This window comes from Schistocerca americana, chromosome 1, assembly GCF_021461395.2.
Source record: "Schistocerca americana isolate TAMUIC-IGC-003095 chromosome 1, iqSchAmer2.1, whole genome shotgun sequence".
In the NCBI taxonomy this organism is placed as follows: domain Eukaryota; kingdom Metazoa; phylum Arthropoda; class Insecta; order Orthoptera; family Acrididae; genus Schistocerca; species Schistocerca americana.
The window spans coordinates 223,678,043-223,700,179 of NC_060119.1; the positions used below are offsets into that span (position 1 = coordinate 223,678,043).

Below are 22,137 nucleotides of genomic sequence, written 5' to 3' on the forward strand. Positions count from 1 at the left end.
TGAGTAACTCCAAAACCGCAGCTTCTAGCAGTAATGTTTCCCAATACAAAATTAAACTACATTAAATTTCCTACAAAAAAGGTCCTGTTCATTTTTCCTCTATGAATAGCAGAGTCTGCATTACAGGGGATGGAGATATCACTGATTATCAATGCATTGCTTATGGTTCATGTAGATTTATGTTTTTCCACATCCAACTGTCATGAATGGGTCACATAAATTTGTTTTTCATTCTGCAAGCATTTTCTGAGACCTGTTGCTCATGCCAGTAACTATTTCAATTTAACAAAAGGTTGTACATGAGTTGGAGGGTTCAGTGCAGTGAACAACTGTATTAACTTACTTTTATCTTTCATTTTACTGCCAATAATCAGTACCTCGAAATAGTCAGTATTGTCGTTGATGCCTTGTGCTGTATGAAGTGAAAACGGTTGATGGAAAGTGAGATTCTTGCTGAACTGTTTGCAGACAATTGTTCTGATGTTCCGAGTGATTCAGATGATGTAACTGATAGTGGTAGTAGAAGTGAAGAAGAAAACCACATGGCTGTAATCAACCAAAGTGAAATAATTGTGAATGATTTAGCTGACAAAGCTTCTGTCAGTGGAAGTTGTCTGAAGAACAACAAGATCATTATTCTAGAAACATGTAGAGGAATTCCAGGTTTAAAAATGCTTCCCAATGAGACGCATAGCATTATAAGCACTGTGATATTATTTGTAGGGCTGAATTGTTCGATCAGATGTCATCACAATCAGAATAGTATCACAAACAATACAAACAAAAACCATTATAATGAATCTCTCAAGTGTCCCAAATTTACAAATATCTCTGCTGTTGAACTGAAAAAATTTCTGGGCATGATAATCTTAATGGGCAAATAAAAAAAGATTATTTGAAGGATTATTGGTCAACAGATCCTCTAACAGACACACCAATATCTGACAAGCTAATGAGCAGCAATCAATTCGCGCATATATGGAAATCATGGCATTTCAATGACAATTCCTTACGGAGTGGCTAGAAAAAGACTCTCTACGTAATTGAACTTATGCTAAAATACCTCCTAGATAAATTTCAGACTGTGTATAAACCTGAACAGGAGCATTCTCTTGTTGAAGCAATGATATCATGGAGAGGACTGCTTTGTTTCCATTCATATAATCCTGGAAAACTTATCAGATTTTGTTTGCTTGTTCATATAGTTTGCAAAAGCATAAGTGGATATATCTCCAGTCTAGAAATATCCAGTGGGGAAGGAAAAAATCTTCAAGACACTATTTCTCTCTGTACTTTCACCTCACTGTGGCATGTGGCACCACGTTTATCAAGACAGTAGAGCTATTGCCGAAACACTTCTGGAAAGGAAAACAAGAGTTTGTCATGCAATTCGCATCAATAGAGGTCTCCGTCAGTGTCTACAAACAGAAGTCAAATCTCTAAAGAAAGGTGACACTACATTTTGAAGAGAAGGTGACTTTTTCCGCAGGTATGGAAAGATGAAAGGGAGTTGATAACGATAACAATAATTCATGATGCAGCCATTGTTGCAACAGGAAAAAAATACAATGGGAAATCATACAGAAACCAAAATGTATTGTGATGTACAACAAAATTTATGAAAGGTGTGTATAGAGCTGATCGATATCTTTTGTGTTGTGGAACAATGTGGAAAATCAGTCAATGGACAAAGAAATTAGTATTGTTTCTCTGCGAGCCTCACTGTGCAAGTGTGCCACTCTCTGTACCACGTGAAGTCCGTGGCGAATTGTGTTTCCTGCGGTCATGTATTTAGGTAGCTGCGCAGCATTACCCCTGCAGTCTGTTACTCACCGTAGTTCGCGTGTGCATCTCAGCTGTACTGCATTCCAATTCTGTGTGTTGAGATACATACTGTCGTTGTTTGGAGTGTTACCGTGTTGTTGTTGTCTCGCCATGTTTATCATCTCAGTTCTTGCTTGCTTGTCTCTTATTGTGGCCTGATCGGTCGCAGTGTTTGTCATCTTCTACTTGTTTGTCTGTCCTGTCTGTTAATTGTTAGTAATACCTCCAGCAGCTCCCTTGCCTGGTGGCTTTGTGTCCATTCTCTTCCATGCATCGCTTACTGTCACTCACGGCTATAACAGTTTCTAATAAATTGTGCTTTGATTAACACATACAAAGGGTACGGAAACCTAAATCCAGATATACAAAAAAATATAAAATGTTCCTAAAAGAAGTTGAAAGAGTCTAGACAAGTGACCATCAAGTTGGTGCAGCAACTGTGGAGGAAACTGAAGCAATGCGACCTACAAAATGAGTACCTGTTAAGGATCCACCTGGGGTTGTCAGGGAACGTGAAAGAACATACTATTCATACTTTTGTGAGAAGTGGAAAAAGGAAATATCTAGCACGGCCATGCAGAGTTTGTGCAGTGCGTTGTAAAAGAAATGAAACAAGATATTACTGCCAGTTTTGTAAAGTACCGTAACATAAAGATGTGTTTCCAGAGGTATCACACCCTTTGAGAATATTAGAACAACATACAAACATGTCTGCCAAGTTTCATTAGCATCAGACATCAGTAATTGCAGCTACATTCAGATAAGGAAGGCATTCAGACACGCATCTTATGAAAACTGCTGGAAACTGTGACAATAACTGTGGCCCCCAGGGGCTCGCCACTCTTTGGCGGGTACGTGCTTGGCTACCAAGGGCACGAGGCACTAGCCTTTGCAGCGCTTTTTCCCATCCGTGCTACATGTCTGTCCTCTTGCTATTCTTTTTCGCGTCCCTTGGGGAACATGTTAGGATGTTATTGGGAATGTTGTGCATTGTCTGTTGCTGATGTAAGAACAGTCTCACCTTTGTTCTTTGCTCCCTTTTCCTTTTTTAATTTCCTTTCTCCTCTTATTCCTCCACTTTGGCATTTGAGGTTCCTCTTTTTCTTCTTCCTCCCTGAGTACTCCTGAAGGCCGGCCCATGCATCTGACACATAACAGGTGACTGGGTAACGTGTAATTCCCAGCCCTGGGTCAACAGGTAGGGTTTGCACGTACGCCTTGGTATCGGACAGGCCCAGGGAGGGGTGGTTGAATGAGTTGCAACCTTCCCAAATTGCCGATTGGTCCCTCTGTCAGATGTTTGGGAGGTGTGACCTGAGATGTGAACAATCACCTAAGGCGGGTGTGCCCCCTTGAAGGGAGCCCCCAGTTGGAAGGAGCGCATCATCAGAGATGTTGGCAATCATGGGGGATTTTCTCACAATGAGTCAATCAGCTTCCCAATCAACGTCTGCAAAACGTAAACGTAATGAGGCTAATGATTCGAAGACCCTTCCTGCTGCACCATGGTTCCTTGTGGTCTCACGTACTGAATTAGGTCAGTCCTTCCCCACAGTAAATCTGTTTATTATTCAGAAAGGTGTTGTTGCAATTGCTGGCCCTGTGAAATCCTGCTCTCATTTACAGACTGTCACTTTGCTTTTGGAGACTGCTTCTGATTCTCCAGCACAACTGCTTGCTGCCTCACTTCTCTATGGCTACCCTGTTTGTGTCGAGGCCCATAGAACTTTGAATTCTTCCTGTGGTGTAATTTACACCAGGCTGCTCGACGGTCTAACTGAGGCAGAAATCCAATCTTACCCCTCTAATCAGTGTTTCATTGGCGTCCATCATGTAATGAAAAAGGTAGATTCCTTCTTAGTGCCCACCCTCACTCTTTTCCTCACCTTTGATAGAGTGGTGCTGCCATTAAAGATCAAGCTACGAAATTATCACAGTCTGGCCATACATTCCGACCTGATGCATTGCTACCAGTGTCATCATTTCAACCACAGTAGAACATCTTGTCGACACCCAGCCAAATGTGTAACCTGTGGTAGGGATGCACACAAGGGCGATTGTCCACCTCCTTCTCTCCGCTGTATCAACTGCGATGGTGGCCATGCTGCCTCGTCTTGGGATTGTCCCATGTATCTTGATGAGTAGGCTGTCCAAGAGATTCAGGTAAAGGAAAAAGTGCCTTACCGAGTAGCTCGCAAGTTACAGGCTACTCGCAAACCCTGTATTCTCCTGTCTGGCACCTATAGTTTTGTTCTTGTTACCCCTCCCTCCATGAAGGGTGTGGCCACGCAGACATGCGACCTCAAATTCAGCTCTGAGGTTGTGAAATTGCCTAGTGTCAAGGTAGCATTGCCATCCTCCTGTCCCGCTGTACAACAAACCGTCCAACTCTCGCCGCAAGGGGTGAAGCCACCAGCTACACAACCAGTAGGCAGGAAAGGACAGGAGTAGTACTTCCGTGAAGACTTCCTCCATCCCTCCAGCCAAACAACACCAGAGTCTTCCTCTAACCAGAAAGGCTCAAATAAGTCCACCGAAGGCAAATGGTCTTCACCTTCGCCAACTCGAAGTTTTTCGGTGTTTGAGTCCACGGAATGATAGCACAAGCAAGCCGATGCTTTTCTGGACCCCATGGGGCAGGATCCTTCTGCTTCTGTGCCCTGTAGTTGCAACTCTACACCGACTGTCATTTCGCGGCCGCTGAGTTGACACCTCTACATCTCTTCCTCCTCATGACTGTCCTCCAATGGAACATTCGCGGCCTTTGGTCCCACAAAGAGGATTTACGGCTGATTTTAGCTTCGTGGCATCCCCTTGTACTCTGCCTTCAGGAAACGAAATTGTGCTCTCATGGCCGCTTTGAACTTTCACATTACTTACCAATTTGTTTTGACCTTCCCCCTGATGTCGGCATTCCATGTCATGGGGGTTTCATGGTGCTCATACGGGATGACATTCATAGTCAACCCCTCTCCCTGGCTCTCCGTCTTCAAGCTGTTGCAGTTCACCTTTTTTTCCCACCTGACTTTTTCCCTGTGTACGTACCATTTATGTACCTCCGTCATTCAATGTCAATAGGGCAGACTTCCTTCAGCTTATTGGGCAGCTACCTCCCCCATTTTTTGCTACCCGGTGACTTTAATGTGCATCATCACGTTTGAGGTTCTCCCAGGACCTGCCTTCTTGGTTGACCCTCTTAACCAACTGAGCCTCTTCTGCCTTAACATTGGAGCACCCACTTTCCTTTCCGACTGCTCACACACCTATTCCCATTTGGACCTATCCTTTTGCACTACCCAGCTTGCCCACTGTCTCGAGTGGTTCGTTCTTTCAGACGCCTACTCGAGCGACCATTTCCTGTGTGCTCCCTGTTTGCTGACTCCTACCCCATCCATGTGCATGCCCAAATGGCAGCTTACTAAGACTGACTGGCAGCTGTACTCCTCCCTGGTGACCTTCGAAAAACAAGATTTTCCCCAGTTGTGATGACCAGGTGGACTGTCTAACCAATGTTATCATTACTGCTGCAGAACATTCCATTCCTTGCACTTCCTCTTTGCCACATTGTGTCCCTGTCCCTTGATGGACTGAAGCATGCCACAATGCAATTCACACATGGAGACATGCTCCCCGCATTTTTAACCATCATCCTATGATGGCAGACTGCATTCATTATAAACAGATGTGTGCAAAGTGTCATCACATTCTTCAGGATAGCAAACGAGCTATCTGGATTTCATTCACTAGTTCTTTTAACAGTTCCACCCCTTCCTCTGTCTTGTGGGCCAACCTACGATGGCTCTCTGGTACCAAGATACATTCCCCGATTTCCAGCCGCAAAGTAGCAGACGATGTTATCGTGGACCCTATTGCTATCTCCAACACCTTGGGCCACCATTTTGTGGAAGTTTCGAGCTCTTCCCACTATCACCCTGCCTTCCTCCATCAGAAACGAGCGGAGGAGGCTTGGGTGATACCCTTCTGTTCTCCGACTCATGAGTGCTACAAAGCCATCTTTACCCTGAGGGAGTTCGATCATGCTCTCAGTTCATCCCAATTCTCTACCCCAGGGCTGGACGCCATTCCCATTCAGATGTTGCAGCGTCTTTCTCTTACGGACAAGCACTTTCTGCTTAAACATGTACAACCGCATCTGGGCAGAGGGCACATTTCCCAGACACTGGCGTGAAGCCACTGTCATACCTGTACCTAAGCCCAGTAAGGACAAAAACTTTCCTTCTAGCTACCACCCCATCTCTCTTACCAGATGCGTTTGCGAGTTGATGGAATGCATGATTCATGCCCGGTTTACATGATGGCTCAAGTCTCTCAATTTACTGACGAATGCACAGTGTGGAAATTGAGCACGGCATTCTGAAGTTGACCATCTCATTTCTTTGTCCACCCATGTCATGAATGGTTTTCTGCAGAAATCCCAGACTGTGGCCGTGTTTTTCGATTTGGACAAGGTCTACGACACCTGCTGGAGAATTGGTATCCTCCGTACTCTTTACACGTGGGGCTTCCGTGGCTTTAGGCATCATTAAAAAATCGAGTTTTCAGGGTGCATGTGGGTTCTGCTTTGTCGGACATCTTTATCCAGGAAAACGGTGTGCCTCAGAATTCCATCTTGAGTGTCATCCTCTTTGCTATCGCCATTAAGCCTATCGTGGCCTGTCTCCCACCGAGCATCTCCAGCTCCCTTTTTTGACGATTTTGCCATCTATTGTAATTCTCCTTGGACCTGTCTCACTGGGCAACATTTCAGCAATGTCTTGATCGCCTTTACTCCAGGAGCATTGACAATGGCTTTCGCTTTTCCACTGACAAAACAGTTTGCTCTTTAAAACTGCGTATTTAACTGTTCCTTTTTGTGAGGTCAGCAGCTGAACACATTGCTGGAAACAACAAAAATAAAACTTGAGGGCAACCAATCACTCATTTATATATGAAATATGAGTGATGCATAAGCTCACCTTGAATGGTCAGATGTCTGCTCTTCTCAGGTCTTTTCACAACAATACTGTAATTTTAATGGCCATGGTGGTCTAGCAGGTAGAGAGCTAGGCTCTGGGCCAGGAAGTCCTGGATCTTGAATATGAGCAGGGATGTTTCCTCATTCCAGTCCCTCAAGGATGGCCTCAGGTCCATACTGCCTGCTACCGAAATCGGTACTGGGGATCTTTCCTGAGGGTTAAAGGTGGCTAGGGCAGTGGGCTCACCACCCTCCCCTCTTATTGCTGTGGAGGACTAAAAGCTGCACTCCACTTCATGGGTTGTGCATCATAGACTTTACCTTTTTTAACAGTAGTTTCACATCTGTGCATGCAAGTTTTTCTGTCATTATTATAATATGACTTAGTTTTGTGTTTATAATTAAATGATGTGCATATTTCATCATGTCTTTGCAGCGTATTTCTTGATCCATGAAGTTGTAAGAATGTACCTGTTACTAGTTCTTCTCCTCTTGTGATATTTCAGCTTTGGAACAGCTAGCCATATTCTGAGAAAGCTGTGTGATGGACACTACAGCCTTCCTCTGGCTTCTAAACTTGTAGAGTGCAGCAATGTGCATATTGCCATGGACAGTAGCAGCTGAAGAAATACAACTTGGGCAGCAGAGCTGTGCACTGCCTGCATTCACTCTACAGTGAACATATTTTGTAAGAACTTGAGTCTGAAGCATTGGCCTATATTGATGGGGACACTGTATCATGGTCTGAAAACTGGCTACAGAAAGTTCTGGGTTCCATACTTGCTTAAATTAAGGCCACCATTGGGATTATGTCTATGATCTGACGATTCATAACTCAGGTGTGTGTAAGATCCTGTGTGTGTGTGTGTGTGTGTGTGTGTGTGTGTGTACTTCCACGTATTGGACAAATGACACAAACCATTCAAGAACAATGCTTGTAAATATTAATGATAAACCTTCCTGCTGAATACTTGCCTCCACATCATTCTTCAAGAATTTGATCATCAAGGAAACTGTTGAAGCCATCAAAGGACTTAATCACAATGGCGGCTCCAATTTCAGTAGAGTATGGAATATAGTCCTTTCAGCAGTCCGCTGTCAGAAGCAGTGATAATATCCCCTTATCAATATGGCCTAATTCTATAACTAGAGTCCTCCACCAATGATATCTGTTGCAGACTGCATCCAGTTAGTTCATAGCTCTGCAACCTGATTGATATTTCTTTAGCTGCTATTGTCTGCAGCCACATGTGTGTCTTATGGTTCGCTCCAAAGACAACAGGGCATTTTTAGCCAAAATATCAGAAATGGAGAAGAATTGTTACAGCTGCATTCTCAGAACATGGATCAAAAGGTGTACTGTTCTACATTCCCATCAGACCACATAACACTAAAAGAAGTTGTTATTGATTGAAGCAGTACTACCAAGCAAGGTGGTGCAGTGGTTAGCACACTAGACTGGCATTCGAGAGGATGACAGTTCAAATCCACATCTTTCTGTCCTGATGTAAGTTTTCCAAGATTTCCCTAAATCACTCCAGCTCCACCCACTGGGTCATTCAGAGGGCATAGGCAATTTCCGCCCTCATCCTTGTAACATTTCAAGCCAAGGGTGCTCATACCTGGGGACAACGGGAGGGGTGGGGGTCACCCACTAGCCCCTATCTCTTAGGGAAAGGAAAAAATATAGTTTATTAGGTATTTTTCTTTCAATAAAATGATTTAAAAGCCAGTATTATGCAGCTTTTTGACAGGACCGGAACTGTAACTTTTTTATCTCTGCTCACAAGTCACCACTCATCTTCCAAAATATTAAAAATATACCGCACCCCCAGGTCTAGGCCCCCTCCCCTCCAAACTATTATATCGGTGCCCTCATTCTGAGCTTGTGCTCTGACCCTAATGACTGTATAGTCGACGTGATGTTAAATCGTAGTCATCCTTCCTTCCTTTGTTTTTGAACCTGTGCATCATGTTCACGTTAGTTGAGGATTTATGAATGAATTTGCTTATGAATTAAGTTCCTTACTGTAGTAGCCACCAGAAAGATCACGGGAGGCGCACATTGGCACGGCGCGTCACGGACGGTAGTTGCCGCAAGTAGAGTCCCGTCAACCAGAGGGCACGCGAGAATTCGGACGCGACCTCTGCCGGCATGACAACAACAACAACAACAACAACAACTACTCCGGCAGCACGGGCCGTGCCCAGTCAGTTAGCATCGGGCATGCCTAGGACACAGTCCCGGTCTACGCTAAGTGAAGTGCGACGTAAACGTGAACAGTGTTACTACACTTACATTCTTTGAAATGCAAGTTATCCTGAAGATTTGTGATGTGAGAGTGTGTGACATAAATGTTGCTGGTGTGGGTGTAGATTAGAAGTATCTTTGTGATGAAGCTTATATTTCAGTTATCTAAATATGTTTGAAGGTAACAAACTTTTATCTAACAGTTCCTTTTGTGTAATTTTTTAAAGGATTCTGGCAGGGCGCATTAAAGAACTGGAGTATCGATTAGAAAGGATAGAAGGAGGACGGGTTGCAGCATTTCCATCCCAGATACTTCTTGAAGGCTACAGCAGTGCAACTGTAGACCGTGAAGTGGAATGCCTGTTCAACAATGATTCTAGTTCGGAAGGAGATAGCAGTCTCAAAGGTAATTCCCAGTTTCTTGCTTTTTTTAAATCCTTCACTTAAAAATAATTATTGGATTCCCTTGCAAACTATATTACATTTAAAAGAAAAGTACTTTCAGGCTCTTAGCAAAAAAAAAAAAAAAAAAAAAAAGGGCTGTACTTTACTGCTCTCTTTATCACATTATATCTGTAGCTAAGTGGATGGTGGACTGGAACCACAAAAATGAAAGCTTTGATCTCCAGTTGGCCTCACATCTTTTCTGTCACGTGGTGTTTGTTTCACATTTGAAATCTGCTTTCTAGGTATGAGAAATGCCAAGCTGCTCAGTGGTTTCAATTTCACATTTGACTGGATATCGCTCTAAGTAATTCACTTCAGGAGTTAGAGAAATGCAAGGGTATACTTCTTGCAATAGGGCCATGATAATAAAGCACTGCTCTCCCTCTCCCTCCCCCCATCTCTGAATGCTTATTTTTTCTTTTCCAAATGATGAAAAACTAAAAAAACACCATGGACTGTCAAATTCTATTATGCAAAATGACCTTTATTGCACCATGCATGTACAGGATGGCTATAATTAAAGTTCCAGTTTCAAAACGCTGTAAAAACAAAACCCCACTCAGAATGACATCAAATTTGAACAGAACATTGTAGAGGAAGGGGGAAATGTTATGGAAACAAAAAAGATTAACAAAAATTTTACCACTAGATGTTGCTGCATGCAGCAAAATATTTAATGTGCAGAAGTTAATTTTACCTAAAGTTTACTGCCTTAGAAATAAAAACAAATAGCCACATGTGAAGTCAAATTATGAATAAAACAACAGATCATGTTATCATTCTTCACCAGCATTCCCTTGTAGTTTAAGTCAACAACTCCCACTTTCTCTTCTCCTCTCTCAATAGTCTGACCTCTTGATAGTCAGTGGCCAATCGTTTTACTTAGTCATCTGGTGCTGCCCTCCAGTGGCAAAAACAGGAGTCATTGCGCAGAATTTACAGTGTCTTATTCCGCTTCAAGTTCATAGTTTTTTTATATTGATATTAATCCTATTAGCAGGATCTTTTGTAGGTATCTAATAGATTTTAGTCATAATTACAAAGTGTTGGGTTGTTGTTGTCATTTAGCCTTCAGTCTGAAGATAAGTTTGATACAGCGCATCATGCTAATCTGTTCTGTGCAAATCTTTCTTTTTTTCCCTCTGTGTATTTACTGCTACCTATATATATTTGACTGTATTTACTACATTCAAAACTTAGTCGTCTTCTAAATTCTTTGCTCTCTCATTACCAAATTAACTATTCTTTGATACAAAAAGATGTGTTCTATCAACTTATCTCATCATTGTATCAAGTTGTGCCACAGATCTCTCTTCACCCAAATGTTATTTAGTGTCACTTCATTATTTATCTGCTCTGTCATCCAAGTTTTGCTTCCATTTAAGGTTACACTCTAGACAAATGCTTTCCAAAGAGACCACTGAACACTTAAATTTATGTTTTTTGTTACCATTTTTTTCCAGAAAAGCTTTTCTTTCTGTTGCTGTCTTCACATGAATTCTCTTTACTGCTGTTGCCATCAGTTGTTATGCTCCCCAAATATCAAAACATGCCTATTATATTTGGCATCTCATTTCCTAATCTAACTTCTCCATAGTTCCCTAACTTAATTCGACTGCACTCCATTACTCATGTTTTGCTTTTATTTGTTTTCATCTCTTAACATCTTTTTAAGGCACTGTTCATTCCATTCAGCTGATCTTGCAAGTCATTTCTCATCTTTGAAAAAATTATAACGTCATTAAGGTTTATCATAGTTTTTATTTCTCTTTCCTGAGGTCTAATTTCTTTTCCAAATTTCATCTAGGTATCCTTTCTTGCTTGATTTATGTGCAATTGAATAACATGAGGAGTATGTTACAACTTTGTCTCAGATGTCAACTACTGCTTCATGTCCTTTGGTCAGGGAATATATAACCTGGGAAATCCACAGAAAGCCTGGGAATTTTTAAGTATTCTGGGAATTTTTGTCTTTATTTAAATTTTTTGTCAATTTTGACTGGTAAGAACTGATGCTTTAACAAAGAATTTTACTTCAGCCTACTACTGCAGAACAATACTGCAGCAATAAAACACAGACAAGAGAATAGAAGCAAAATAAAATTTTAGTTGCAAAGAAAGTGTGCCATTTACAACAAAACACAGTGCACACACAAGAATCTGCCAAGAACAAAATGTGTCAAAGACTGTGTAATACCTTGTAACAAATTGCATTGGACATGTCTTTGTTGTGGGCCTTGTTTTGATGAGCATGATGTCACAACATTTCCAACACGTTGCAGGAAAATATTGTGAATAGTGGTTTGAGAAGCATTACTTTTAAGTAATTTTCCTTTTACGCAACATGAAATATGTGTGAGAATGTGTTATGAACTTTTCAAATCACAGTGTGTTAGACTCTCATTCAAAACTTAACTCTGGGGACCAGACACTTAGAAAAATTTCAGGCTCGGAAGACCAACCATTTATGCCATTGGCACATTTGTGTTTGATTTATCTCAAAGGGTAACAAACACTAAAGAAGACCAAGTCTCAGGGTTAGTTTTCCATATTTATTTTAGTTGTTTAATAGATTACAAATTATGCAGTAACAATGACCAAAAAGTGTAATTATCCTCCAAAAAAAGTGCGAAATTAGTGTTTCAGCAGTTTGACACTTATTAGCTTTTTTCTATTGAAAAGTCTTAAGTGCCCAACAGAACACGTATTCAGCCAGGTAACCCACAAAATGTTCGGTGCATAACAGTGAAATTTATAATCATGCTTGTCAGAAATATTCAGTTGCTGCAATTTAAGCTGTGCTCTTATGACCCACCACCTTGGGGGAAAAAAGGCAGAAAGTATTTAATGAATGATATTGTAGGTCAGAGCTTAGCTTTTCTTGTAGCTGTACTGTATTTTTATTAATTAACTATTCCTGTGTGTGTGTGTGTGTGTGTGTGTGTTCATGCTGCTTAGCAGCGATGTTGCTGTTGGCTGATTACATCAAGTGAATATCTGCTATCATTGACTGGGGAGATCACATGACATCAGCTATCATTGGCTGACAAAAGCATATCACAATCTAGCTTTCAATGCTTTGGAAGCTACCATGCTGTATTTGGTGGAATTCTCGTTTATACTTCCGTAATACCAAAATATGCAGTGCAAATGTTACTGCACATCAAAGATCTTTCCAAATAGTGTTGATTTTTGCTGGCTTTCATTCCCTGAAGTGCAGGGAAGGTCTGTACTGGTGAATGAAACCTTCAAAGGAATGATAAGTTTGACAGCTGTGAGGGAAAGCATATTGTCACTTAACAAGCAAAAAATGTGTGTTCACCAGGGACAGAGTGTATTTTCACCCGAGAAAAAGTGTGTTTTTAACTGGTAAATCTGGGAAAACTCTGGGAATTTGTTTTTCTTGTCTGCATATACACGGTTTGATTCTTAAGACTGCATTCAAATAATGACACAGTGAAGTACTTGGGCAGAGCATGTCGGAGATGCAGAAGTGCGGACACTTGACAGCAACTGATTGATGCGTAGAAATCATGGGTCCCAGAATTTTCTGTGGTGGGCAGTTCTCTTATTCAATAACAAGGCCCAATCCTGTGTCAGCATTATGGATATTTTCCCAGACAGTTTTAGTTTGCCCACACTATGTAAGACATACTATGGAAATAAGTTGGAATGAGATAGTAAATTGTTATGTTTGCAGTAAAATAATAAATTTAAGCGATATTATGTGTTTCATATGCTCCAGATCAGTGGTGATTAATATTTGTAACAAACGCTTTCCAGATATGCTTTATGAAATTGAAACATTTTTAAAACTAATTAGAATTTATTTTTATGAATATAATGCTTAATAATTCCAGGAAACAATATTTAGAAATACTATTGAAACTAATGATCTGTGTGATCGAACCTACTTGCGGGACAATATGTACTGGCATATTTTTATGTGCATGTTCCAAAAATTGTGTGAATCTTATAATTTCCATTTGTTTCCATACACCTGTTTTTTTTTTTTCACTCGTGGGAAATCAGTAACTAGCTTTATTACTTTGTGTGATATTTCTACTTTTTAACTGACTTGTGCACCAAATTCCGCCCTAATTTTTTTAGAGTGCTTTTAATTTCTGCTCTGTAGTTTGGTTTTGTTGTCATCATATTTTTTCTATTATATAGAATCTCATTTTAAATACAGTATGCAACAGACATAAATGCAGTGATGAATGGTGGTAGAAAATTAAGAACATGATAAACCATGTTGGAGGCTGTATGAATTGTGCAGTTAATCTACATCTACAACGATACAAATTCTCCGCAAGCCACTATACAGTTTGATAGCAGAGGGTGCCCCATACCACTGTTAGTCATTCCCTTTCCTGTCTGGTCCCTTTAATCCCTCCAAACCAACCAACCAACCAACCTTTCCTGTCCCACTTGCAAATGGAGTGAGAGAAAAATGACTGTCTGTATGTTTCTGTAAAAGACCTGATGTCTCTCATTTGGTCTTCATTTCCTTACACAAAATGTATGTTGGTGGCAGTAAAATCATTGCAGTCTGTTGCAAGTGCTGGTTCTCTAAACTTTCTCAACTATTTTGCAAAAAGAACATCTTCATCCCTCCAGGGATTCCCTTTTTAGTTCGTGGAGCATTTCCGTAATCCTGACTTGCTGACTGGACCTACTGGTAACAAATCTAGCAGCACAGATCTGAACTGCTTCAATGTCTTCCATTAATCCAACATGATGGGGATCCCAAACACTCGAGCATAACTCGAAAATGGGCTGCACAAGTGTTCTGTATGTGGGCTCCTTTATCGATGATCTGCACTTTTGAGAATGCTCCCAATAAACTGACATCAACCATTCACCTTTTCTACAACTCACCTTACATATTTGTTCCATTTTATATTACTTTGGAACGTTACAGGTAGATATTTAAGTGACGTGACTGTCAATCAGTTACACCACTAATACTGTATTTGGACACTTTGGGATAGTTTTCTTACTTTGCTTCTCCCAGATCTAGAGCAACCTGCTATTCATTACAGCTAATAAAATTCTATCAGATTCATAATCCTGTTGACAATGATTAGGTGACAGCGAATAGAATCATTGTTTTTATTGAAAAGCAAATTTTGGCTTCCTTACTTTGCTAACAGTTTATGTAATTTATAAATTCTTGAAAATATTAACAAAATTTGATTTTGTTCCTGCGAATTTCAGTGAATTTTTGTGTGCAGAGCATCTCTGCATGAGACATGAAAAGAAAGTATTAATTATTTTCCAAAGAATTTAATTTTATTGCTTGCAGGTATCCTATTTTGACTGCTCCATTCTAGTACTGTTAAACTCACCAGTGCATTTGAATGTTCCAGAAGTTCAAGAAGAATGTGTTGATGATAGCATGGAACCAAGTCATCAGATGGAACAGTGTAGCAAGATGCCAGGTGATACGTGTAATCTTTCAGCTATTGCACATCTATCGTTTGGCAGTGGATGCAGAACTGGTAAGTTAATGTAATGGAAAGCAAATGTAAAAGCAGAATTACCATTTTAGGTAACTGTTTAAAACTGCATCTCTGGTTCTATTGCTGTAGCAGGACAATGTAGAGTGTGCATTAGCAATACTTTTACCATCTTTTGGTGTGACTTCCTAATGCCAAAACAAGGAAACACAGTCTTGTATATATAATCGTTCATCCAAAATTTCATAGTTTTGCTTTCAGTGTGTGTTGACATGAAATCTGGCAGCTGAAACAACAGTTCAATAATTTTCTTAGATAGTGAACCAATAGTTCAATCATTTTCTTGTATCATCAAGAAATGTTATTGCTAGAAGTTAATCTGATGATGCACTTATTGTGTCCCCTATGGGGTTATGTTACTGTGAAGACATATTTTCATTTGAAATTGGTGTACATTTTAGGTTACTTGATCTTGAACTTGTTCACATGCATAGTAGTAGTTTTCTGCTTAACAATAACTGGATATTTGATTTGTGAGTACACATTGTAAGGGACAAGAGTTTGCATTGGTGTATCAAAATGTGTCATCAGGTAACAACAATGGAGTCATCTAAAGATTTGTGCAGTTTATTGCTGCCTTGCTAAGAAAGGATTGATTGCATATATCACAAATAGCATTTAGGGGCTGGCCAATTATCATGCATATAATTAACCAGGAAGAGTGCTTTCTGCTGGTTGTTAAAGAAATTGAAGTATCTGCATTCATGTCACCATAGCATTTGATACATCTTGTAGCACTGCACAGATGGTACCTCATGGTGACTCCATTATCTGTATCCTCTTTAACATTTCAACCACAAATCACCAACCATGTGATAACTTCCGCCAATTTTCAAGCAAGATGGTGCAGTGGTTTAGACACACATTTCAGTGGAAGGCAGCTAAATCAACATCTGCCATCCAGATTTAGTTATTTCGTGGTTCCCCTAAATTACTTACAGCAAATGCCTTTAGAAAGAGCATGGCACATATCTGAGTTTGTGCTCTGTCTGAAGTGACACTATAGTCAGCAGTATGTCAAACTCCAATCTTCTTTGCCAATAACATCTCAGCACAACTGCTAATCCACTGTTTATATCTTCAGTCTTGTTTACAGATGAGGCAAAATTTGGAAGAGGTAGAATACAAATTCTTACAACAAAACTTTGCTGGCTGATGAAAACCTTACTGTACAAGTCAAGTTCAACACCAGTAACATTTGAAGTTCAACATGTGGAGTGCAGTTGTAGGCTACTGCCTTGTAGATCCCAGCACATTTTGTGTGTGATCTGATGTAAAATATTTGGGTGCCTGCCCAGGTCATGTCGTACGTTCTACATCATATTTTGCAAACACTTGTGTTATCATCTTCAGGTGGTTCCTGACAACTACTGTGTTAGTGTCCTGTATACATTACCCATTATCACCTCCATCACTCAACTCCTCTTGCTATCCAGGCAGCAACAGCGGTTGTTGGTGGAGGCAGTGGTGGAGGTGGTGGTGCCTGACTGCGAACTATGGTCTCCATTGTTGTGCTATCAGTGTCAGCTGTGGACCTCACTTTTGTAGGGATCCTTTTCTTTTTATTGGCTTAGTAGACCACTACCTTTGTTAATTATATCTTCTTGGACCCTAATTTCAACAGCCTCTTTAATAACACAACCACAGAAGAGGAAGACTGCCTAAGTATCTTGGTTTTGTTGTAATCTGTACTATGGCCACTTTTTACACTATGGTTGGCTAGAGCTGCTTTGGTGCTTTGGCATAATTCATTATGGCATACATGTTCACAGCAGCCCCTCTTCTACCATTTGTATAGTTCCCCCAATGTATGCTTTGCTGCGTTAGTAGGGGATTTGGTAAACCCCTAGTTGGCAAAGGCTTAAATCATCCTTGACTGATCCTAGTAATGTTAGGGGATTGGCAAAATACACTATTAACATTGTGTTTTTGCAGCTACTGCTAACAAGTGAGATGCACACTAATGATTTGTGCTCCTCTTTTTCTTCCTGTGTTTGTGTAGGTACAACCTGTGTAAGCACACGCTGTATATGCTTGCTGCTATCCCCATTTCCTTGGAATGTTGCCTCCAGGTGTCTCAACTCAACTGTAAGGATGTCTTGGTCGCTGATGGATCACACCTGTGAAAAAGTGTGTGCAAAACACCTTCATGTGAGGAGTTGTGGTATCTGATCGAGGCATGTACATACTGATATGATCCAAGCTGGGGTAATTTTTGTTATCAGGAGGTCGAGCAGAGAGCAGGGGTGAGTGATCCTGTAGAGTGCGGGAGTGCTGATGAAACATAATTCAATTAACAATAATTTATGGCAAGAGTTTTACTGTCATTCCACCTTATTCCTGGTGCTGCCTAGCAGCAACTGGGGAGTCTGTGGTGGTTGAAAGCATGTGACTTTCCAAGCTCAGATCCTGCATTGCCCATGGTCAGTGCTGCAGCATCGTGACAGGAGGCTGTGCATCTTTGCAGCCTGACTTGGCTGTGGCTGTCCATCAGAGCCTCAGTGCTCTCGATGAGTGAAGCTGCACTTAGGCTCAGCTCTGGAAATCGCATGCCCCTGTTGTCGGTTGTCAAACTGGCATGTAGGGAAAGTCCCAGGAGCAACGTGAAGGACGGCCCAGGTTGTGGTACCAGTGTACGGCTGGTATGAGGGTACTTGTACTGCCCCAGTAGCAACGGCATAGCCACCCAAGCACCTGTGTTTGAATAGCATGCAAACAGGTAGGTTGGTTCTTCATCCAAAGAGGATCGGCCCAGCTCCCCTCCTCAGTCACCATTGTGATCATCAGGTATGTGACCTGCAGATCAGAAGTCCCCTCCACAGCTGAATTGTTGTGGATTTTAAGCAGTGGACTTCCAAATTGGCAGCAGCTTGTAGGTGCTAATTGATTCACCAGAACATCCTGGTTTCCATTGATATCTACAATGCAGGTTGAATGGCCTAGCTCAGAGTGAGCTTGAGGAGGGCAGAGGTCTTATAGTAGGCGATGATGTGGTGCCCCCCACATTGGTGATCGACTGTGCTCTCATTTTCTGAATCTGTCAGTGCTCTTGACTGCTCTAGTATTTAACTTCAGAGTTTCAGAGCGTTCATTTATGCATCCTGAAAGGTATTTCCTGATGACATCTGTAAGTGAAGTTACTACATTTAATCTTGTTTTGGGTGCATATTTCATCTGTTCTGCACTGTTTTCAGTGTGTTAAATCAGTTGTTCTTGGCTTCCCTCTCACATAGACTGATGAGATGTGCTCAAAGCTTGTTTGTACTTTAGGTCCCTATATTCGCACTCAGTTAGGACACCGTTGCCTAGCTGGCAGATGCACTCCACTTAGCAGTCTCCATTGGTTCTTAACAAAATGTTATTCTTGTCCTTATTTACTAATCTACTGTGCAAGAGTACATAACAGTGTGTGTAGGCGTGCTGTGCACACCGTGTCCAAACTTTCCATCTGGTTTCCATTTCATCAGGATGTCAAGCAATGGGAGTGTTGCATCCTGTTCCACCTCCACGGTAAATTGTTGGTTGGGGTGAAGTGAGTTGACATTATGGAGAAATTCACTTAAGCGGTCCATGTGGCCAAATGACAAACATGTTGTTCATGTCACAGTAGGCTCTGGAGCAAGCCCAACTAAAACCAACATCTCTCTTCCATTACTTGGGTGGTATGTTTGTTGTGTGGCCACACGCATGACACAGCTTAGGTGAGTTTCTCCATAACCACAACTTGCTTCGCCCAACATACAGTTAACCATGGAGGTGGAACAGGATGGTGCTGTCCTGTTTTTTGATGTCCTGGTGAAATGAAAACTAATTGGAAGCCTGCACACACTGATTTGTATGTACATGTTCACATGTGTACGCAGGGTACAATCCGTGTGCAACCAAAACAGCCTTCCAACCGAGTTGACACACCTGAAGACAACATTACTAAGAAATGGATATAACAGCAAGCAGATAAAGTGTACGCTTGGACAGATTCTAGCTATGCAACAGCAGGAAGAAAAGAGGAGATAAATTTCTAGTGTGCATCTCATTTGTAGGCAATACACAAGAAAAGTCAACAGAATCTTGGAGCAACATAGTATTAAATGTGTATTTACCCATCCTTAAGATTCTGTACAGTATGATCTAGGATTTTTCAAACCAGTTGTCAACCAAATCCCCTGCTAATTTTGCGACATACATATTTGGGGAACTGTAAACACTGTAGAAGAAAGGCGCTGTGAATATAAACACCACACTGAATTATGCCAGACCACCAAATCAGCTGTGGCTGACAATAATATAGAGTGTCGCCATATTGCAGATTGCAATAAAACCAAGATACTGAGGCAGTCTTCCTCCTGCTTGGAATGTGTGATGAGAGGCCACTGAAATTAGGATCCAAGACAGTCTAATTAACAAAGATAGTGGCCTACAACTGAATTAGGCAAGGAACCCTTCACAGAGCCAAGAAAAAGAAAAGCGTTAAGTGTACAGTGAGGTGTGCACCCAGTGGTGATAATGCTGTTGCTGAAGACCACAGTTTGCTGCCAGGTGTTTAGTGACAAGGAACAGAGTGATGGGTAGGGTAATCACTAAGATATTTGGGACATTGACATGAACAGAGCAGTAGTCATCAGGAGCCGCACGAAGATGCCAATGAGGCTGTTTGCCGAAATATCACGGAGAACTTAATGACTCGATGTGGGTGGAACTTGAGAGCTCTACAACTTAGCACATCTTGCTAGAATGACTTAATTAAGAACACTCTTCCAAACTTTATACAGGATATGTCCCTACAAATAAAGAGGAAGTGTCTGGTTATTCTTGATGAGTATCCTGCAAATTACATTCATGTTGTTCAAGATCCTCTGGATGATTCCTATCATGTCAGACAAATAGGTAGGGTTGGATCAATTCTGTGTCCTGTACATTCCCCAGATCTCAACCCTTTGTATTATTAATTAGGGGTAGGGTAGGGAACTAAAACAATTGATTTTATCAGCAGAAAATTCCAGATCCATAGGCTCTACATCAGGGGTGGTGAAGATTTCGGCTTGTGCCTGCACCCGAGTGCCAAAGCGCTTGACCTCACCATACATTTCCCCTAGTGCGTTAACACACTGTGTGAGTGCAAGGAAGGGGAAGAGGGGAAAACAGTGAATGTGCCACATTTAAATGGCAATGCAGTTGCATACAACTTGATTTTATATTTAACAGTTGTCAACAACATAGCTCACAAACAAAACAAGTTTTCAGTATGATTTAATTAATTTTGGTACGCTAAATACATATTACTATTTTTATCTGCTTCAAACTGTCAGCATATGGACAGAGACAGACAGTTTCATTAAGTTTCACAAAGTTGTCTCACAATCATGGCTTATTTAGTTTCATTTTGGAAATAAGGTCTTTGACATAAATATGTGGATGCAAATATTTTAGCACTTTTGTGACCCCATAATGGAAACTTGGAAACTTTGCCTGAGGAAAGCAGTGTAAATGTTCTGTACAGTTTTAAAGTAAAGAGATTTGTCATTATAACTGGATTTACCTTGCAGGTCAGTCAGTTACATCTGCACCTGCATGGAGGCACTTTCAAGTGAAATGGCAAAAGGTCTCAAAAACAACTTGCAGACAGATGTGAGATGGACAGTGTCCTCAAAACCTTTATAAAACTATCCTTGTAATTTGTTCAAGACCATAATGAATTCTTCAAATCTCCTATTTTCTTTAATGCCTGTGACCTTAGGCAGCTGGACTGTCTTTGTCAGAATGTTTCGCTCTAACAACATGATTTTCTTGTTAAATGTACCCCAACTAATCAGAAAGAAGGTACCGTGCAGTGTCTTTTTGTGGGCACTGTGCAGGAAACTCCATGTAAAATGTGAAGTCTGCAATCTATTTCATATGTGCTATTTTTCATTCCTGCACTCCTTTTTCCTTCATAAATTCAGCAATAGTGAGTTTTAAATTGAAAAATCATTCCAGGAATGCCCCTTGACCCAACCAATGTACTTTGCAGTAACTTATGAAGTCTCCATACTCTTTGTTAAGTTCCATGAAAATCGTTGCAACTGCCAATGGAATAATGTGTGTGGATTCAGAAATTTTACTATTTATATCATCAATTTCTGCACCTGCTCTATGCCTGCAAATTTAGCACAAACTGTTTCTTGATGTACGTAAAATGAATCCCGTCTGGCAATCATTGTTATTTTTTGCTCTTTTACTGTCAATTAAATCTTTAAATTCTTTCTGTGTGGTACTCTAATGTAGTTTTGTAGCAGGTATGCAGTACCCGTTGCTTATAGGAAATGACAATTCGTATTCATCTCTTCTTCTTCTGTTATTCCCATTCATTTTAAAGGATTTGGTAGATTGCTAGACTGCCTTTTTTTGTGGCAGTCACAGGACCTGTGAATGACATTCATACCACAAACAAATATCGAAGAGTAAACAGCACTGACACCACGATTCTTCTGAACTCGGGTAGTTGTGCTGACTGAGTAATGCCGCACTGCAACCCTAAATGAATCGTTGTGCCATTTCGGCTACTTTCAAGAAGGGCAGAGCAAAACTGAGTGACAGGCTGGGCTTTGGCCCACCTGTGGCCTGCCTGTGACCCACACAAGCTGCACATGTGAAGTTTGGCATGCTAGCCCTGCTCTACATCATTGTGGCTTCTTGATACATCTAGGCATATATGAAATGATGTGGCAGTCCACGATCTGACGAGTGGAAATGTGTAGAAGCAAGCAGAGGACATTGTGACCATGAGTTGTGAATTTCTAAATTGATATTGTAAAATGTTCTTTCTTCAGAAATTACAAAATGAAGAATTTGTGGATATATATTTATGAGTGTGAGAAAGATTTATGTTGTGTACAGAAAAATTCAATAAACCACTGGAGAAAAGAGAAACAGCTGTATGGAACTCAAGAGCTCAGATTGCAATCCAGTACTAAGCAAATAAGGGAAGGCTGGTAGATGGAAAGAATATATAGAATGACTATTAAAGGAAAACAAACTTTGAAGGCACTATTATGAAAAGTGAAGAGAGAATTTGTGAAGATGACATGGGTGATGTATACTGTGAGGACAGTTCGACAGAGCACTGAAACACCTAAGTCTGA

At 40.9% G+C, this 22,137-nt stretch overlaps 1 protein-coding gene across 1 annotated transcript in view; it reads left to right on the forward strand.

Moving 5' to 3' along the window:
* LOC124612865 (coiled-coil domain-containing protein 149) overlaps nucleotides 1-22,137 on the forward strand; it is a 53,920-nt gene that overhangs the window by 23,946 nt on the left and 7,837 nt on the right. Inside the window, exons 9-10 of the mRNA XM_047141339.1 lie at nucleotides 9,278-9,456; nucleotides 14,870-15,001. Coding sequence (XP_046997295.1) covers nucleotides 9,278-9,456; nucleotides 14,870-15,001 — 311 coding nt within the window. The remainder of the gene's footprint in view (nucleotides 1-9,277; nucleotides 9,457-14,869; nucleotides 15,002-22,137) is intronic.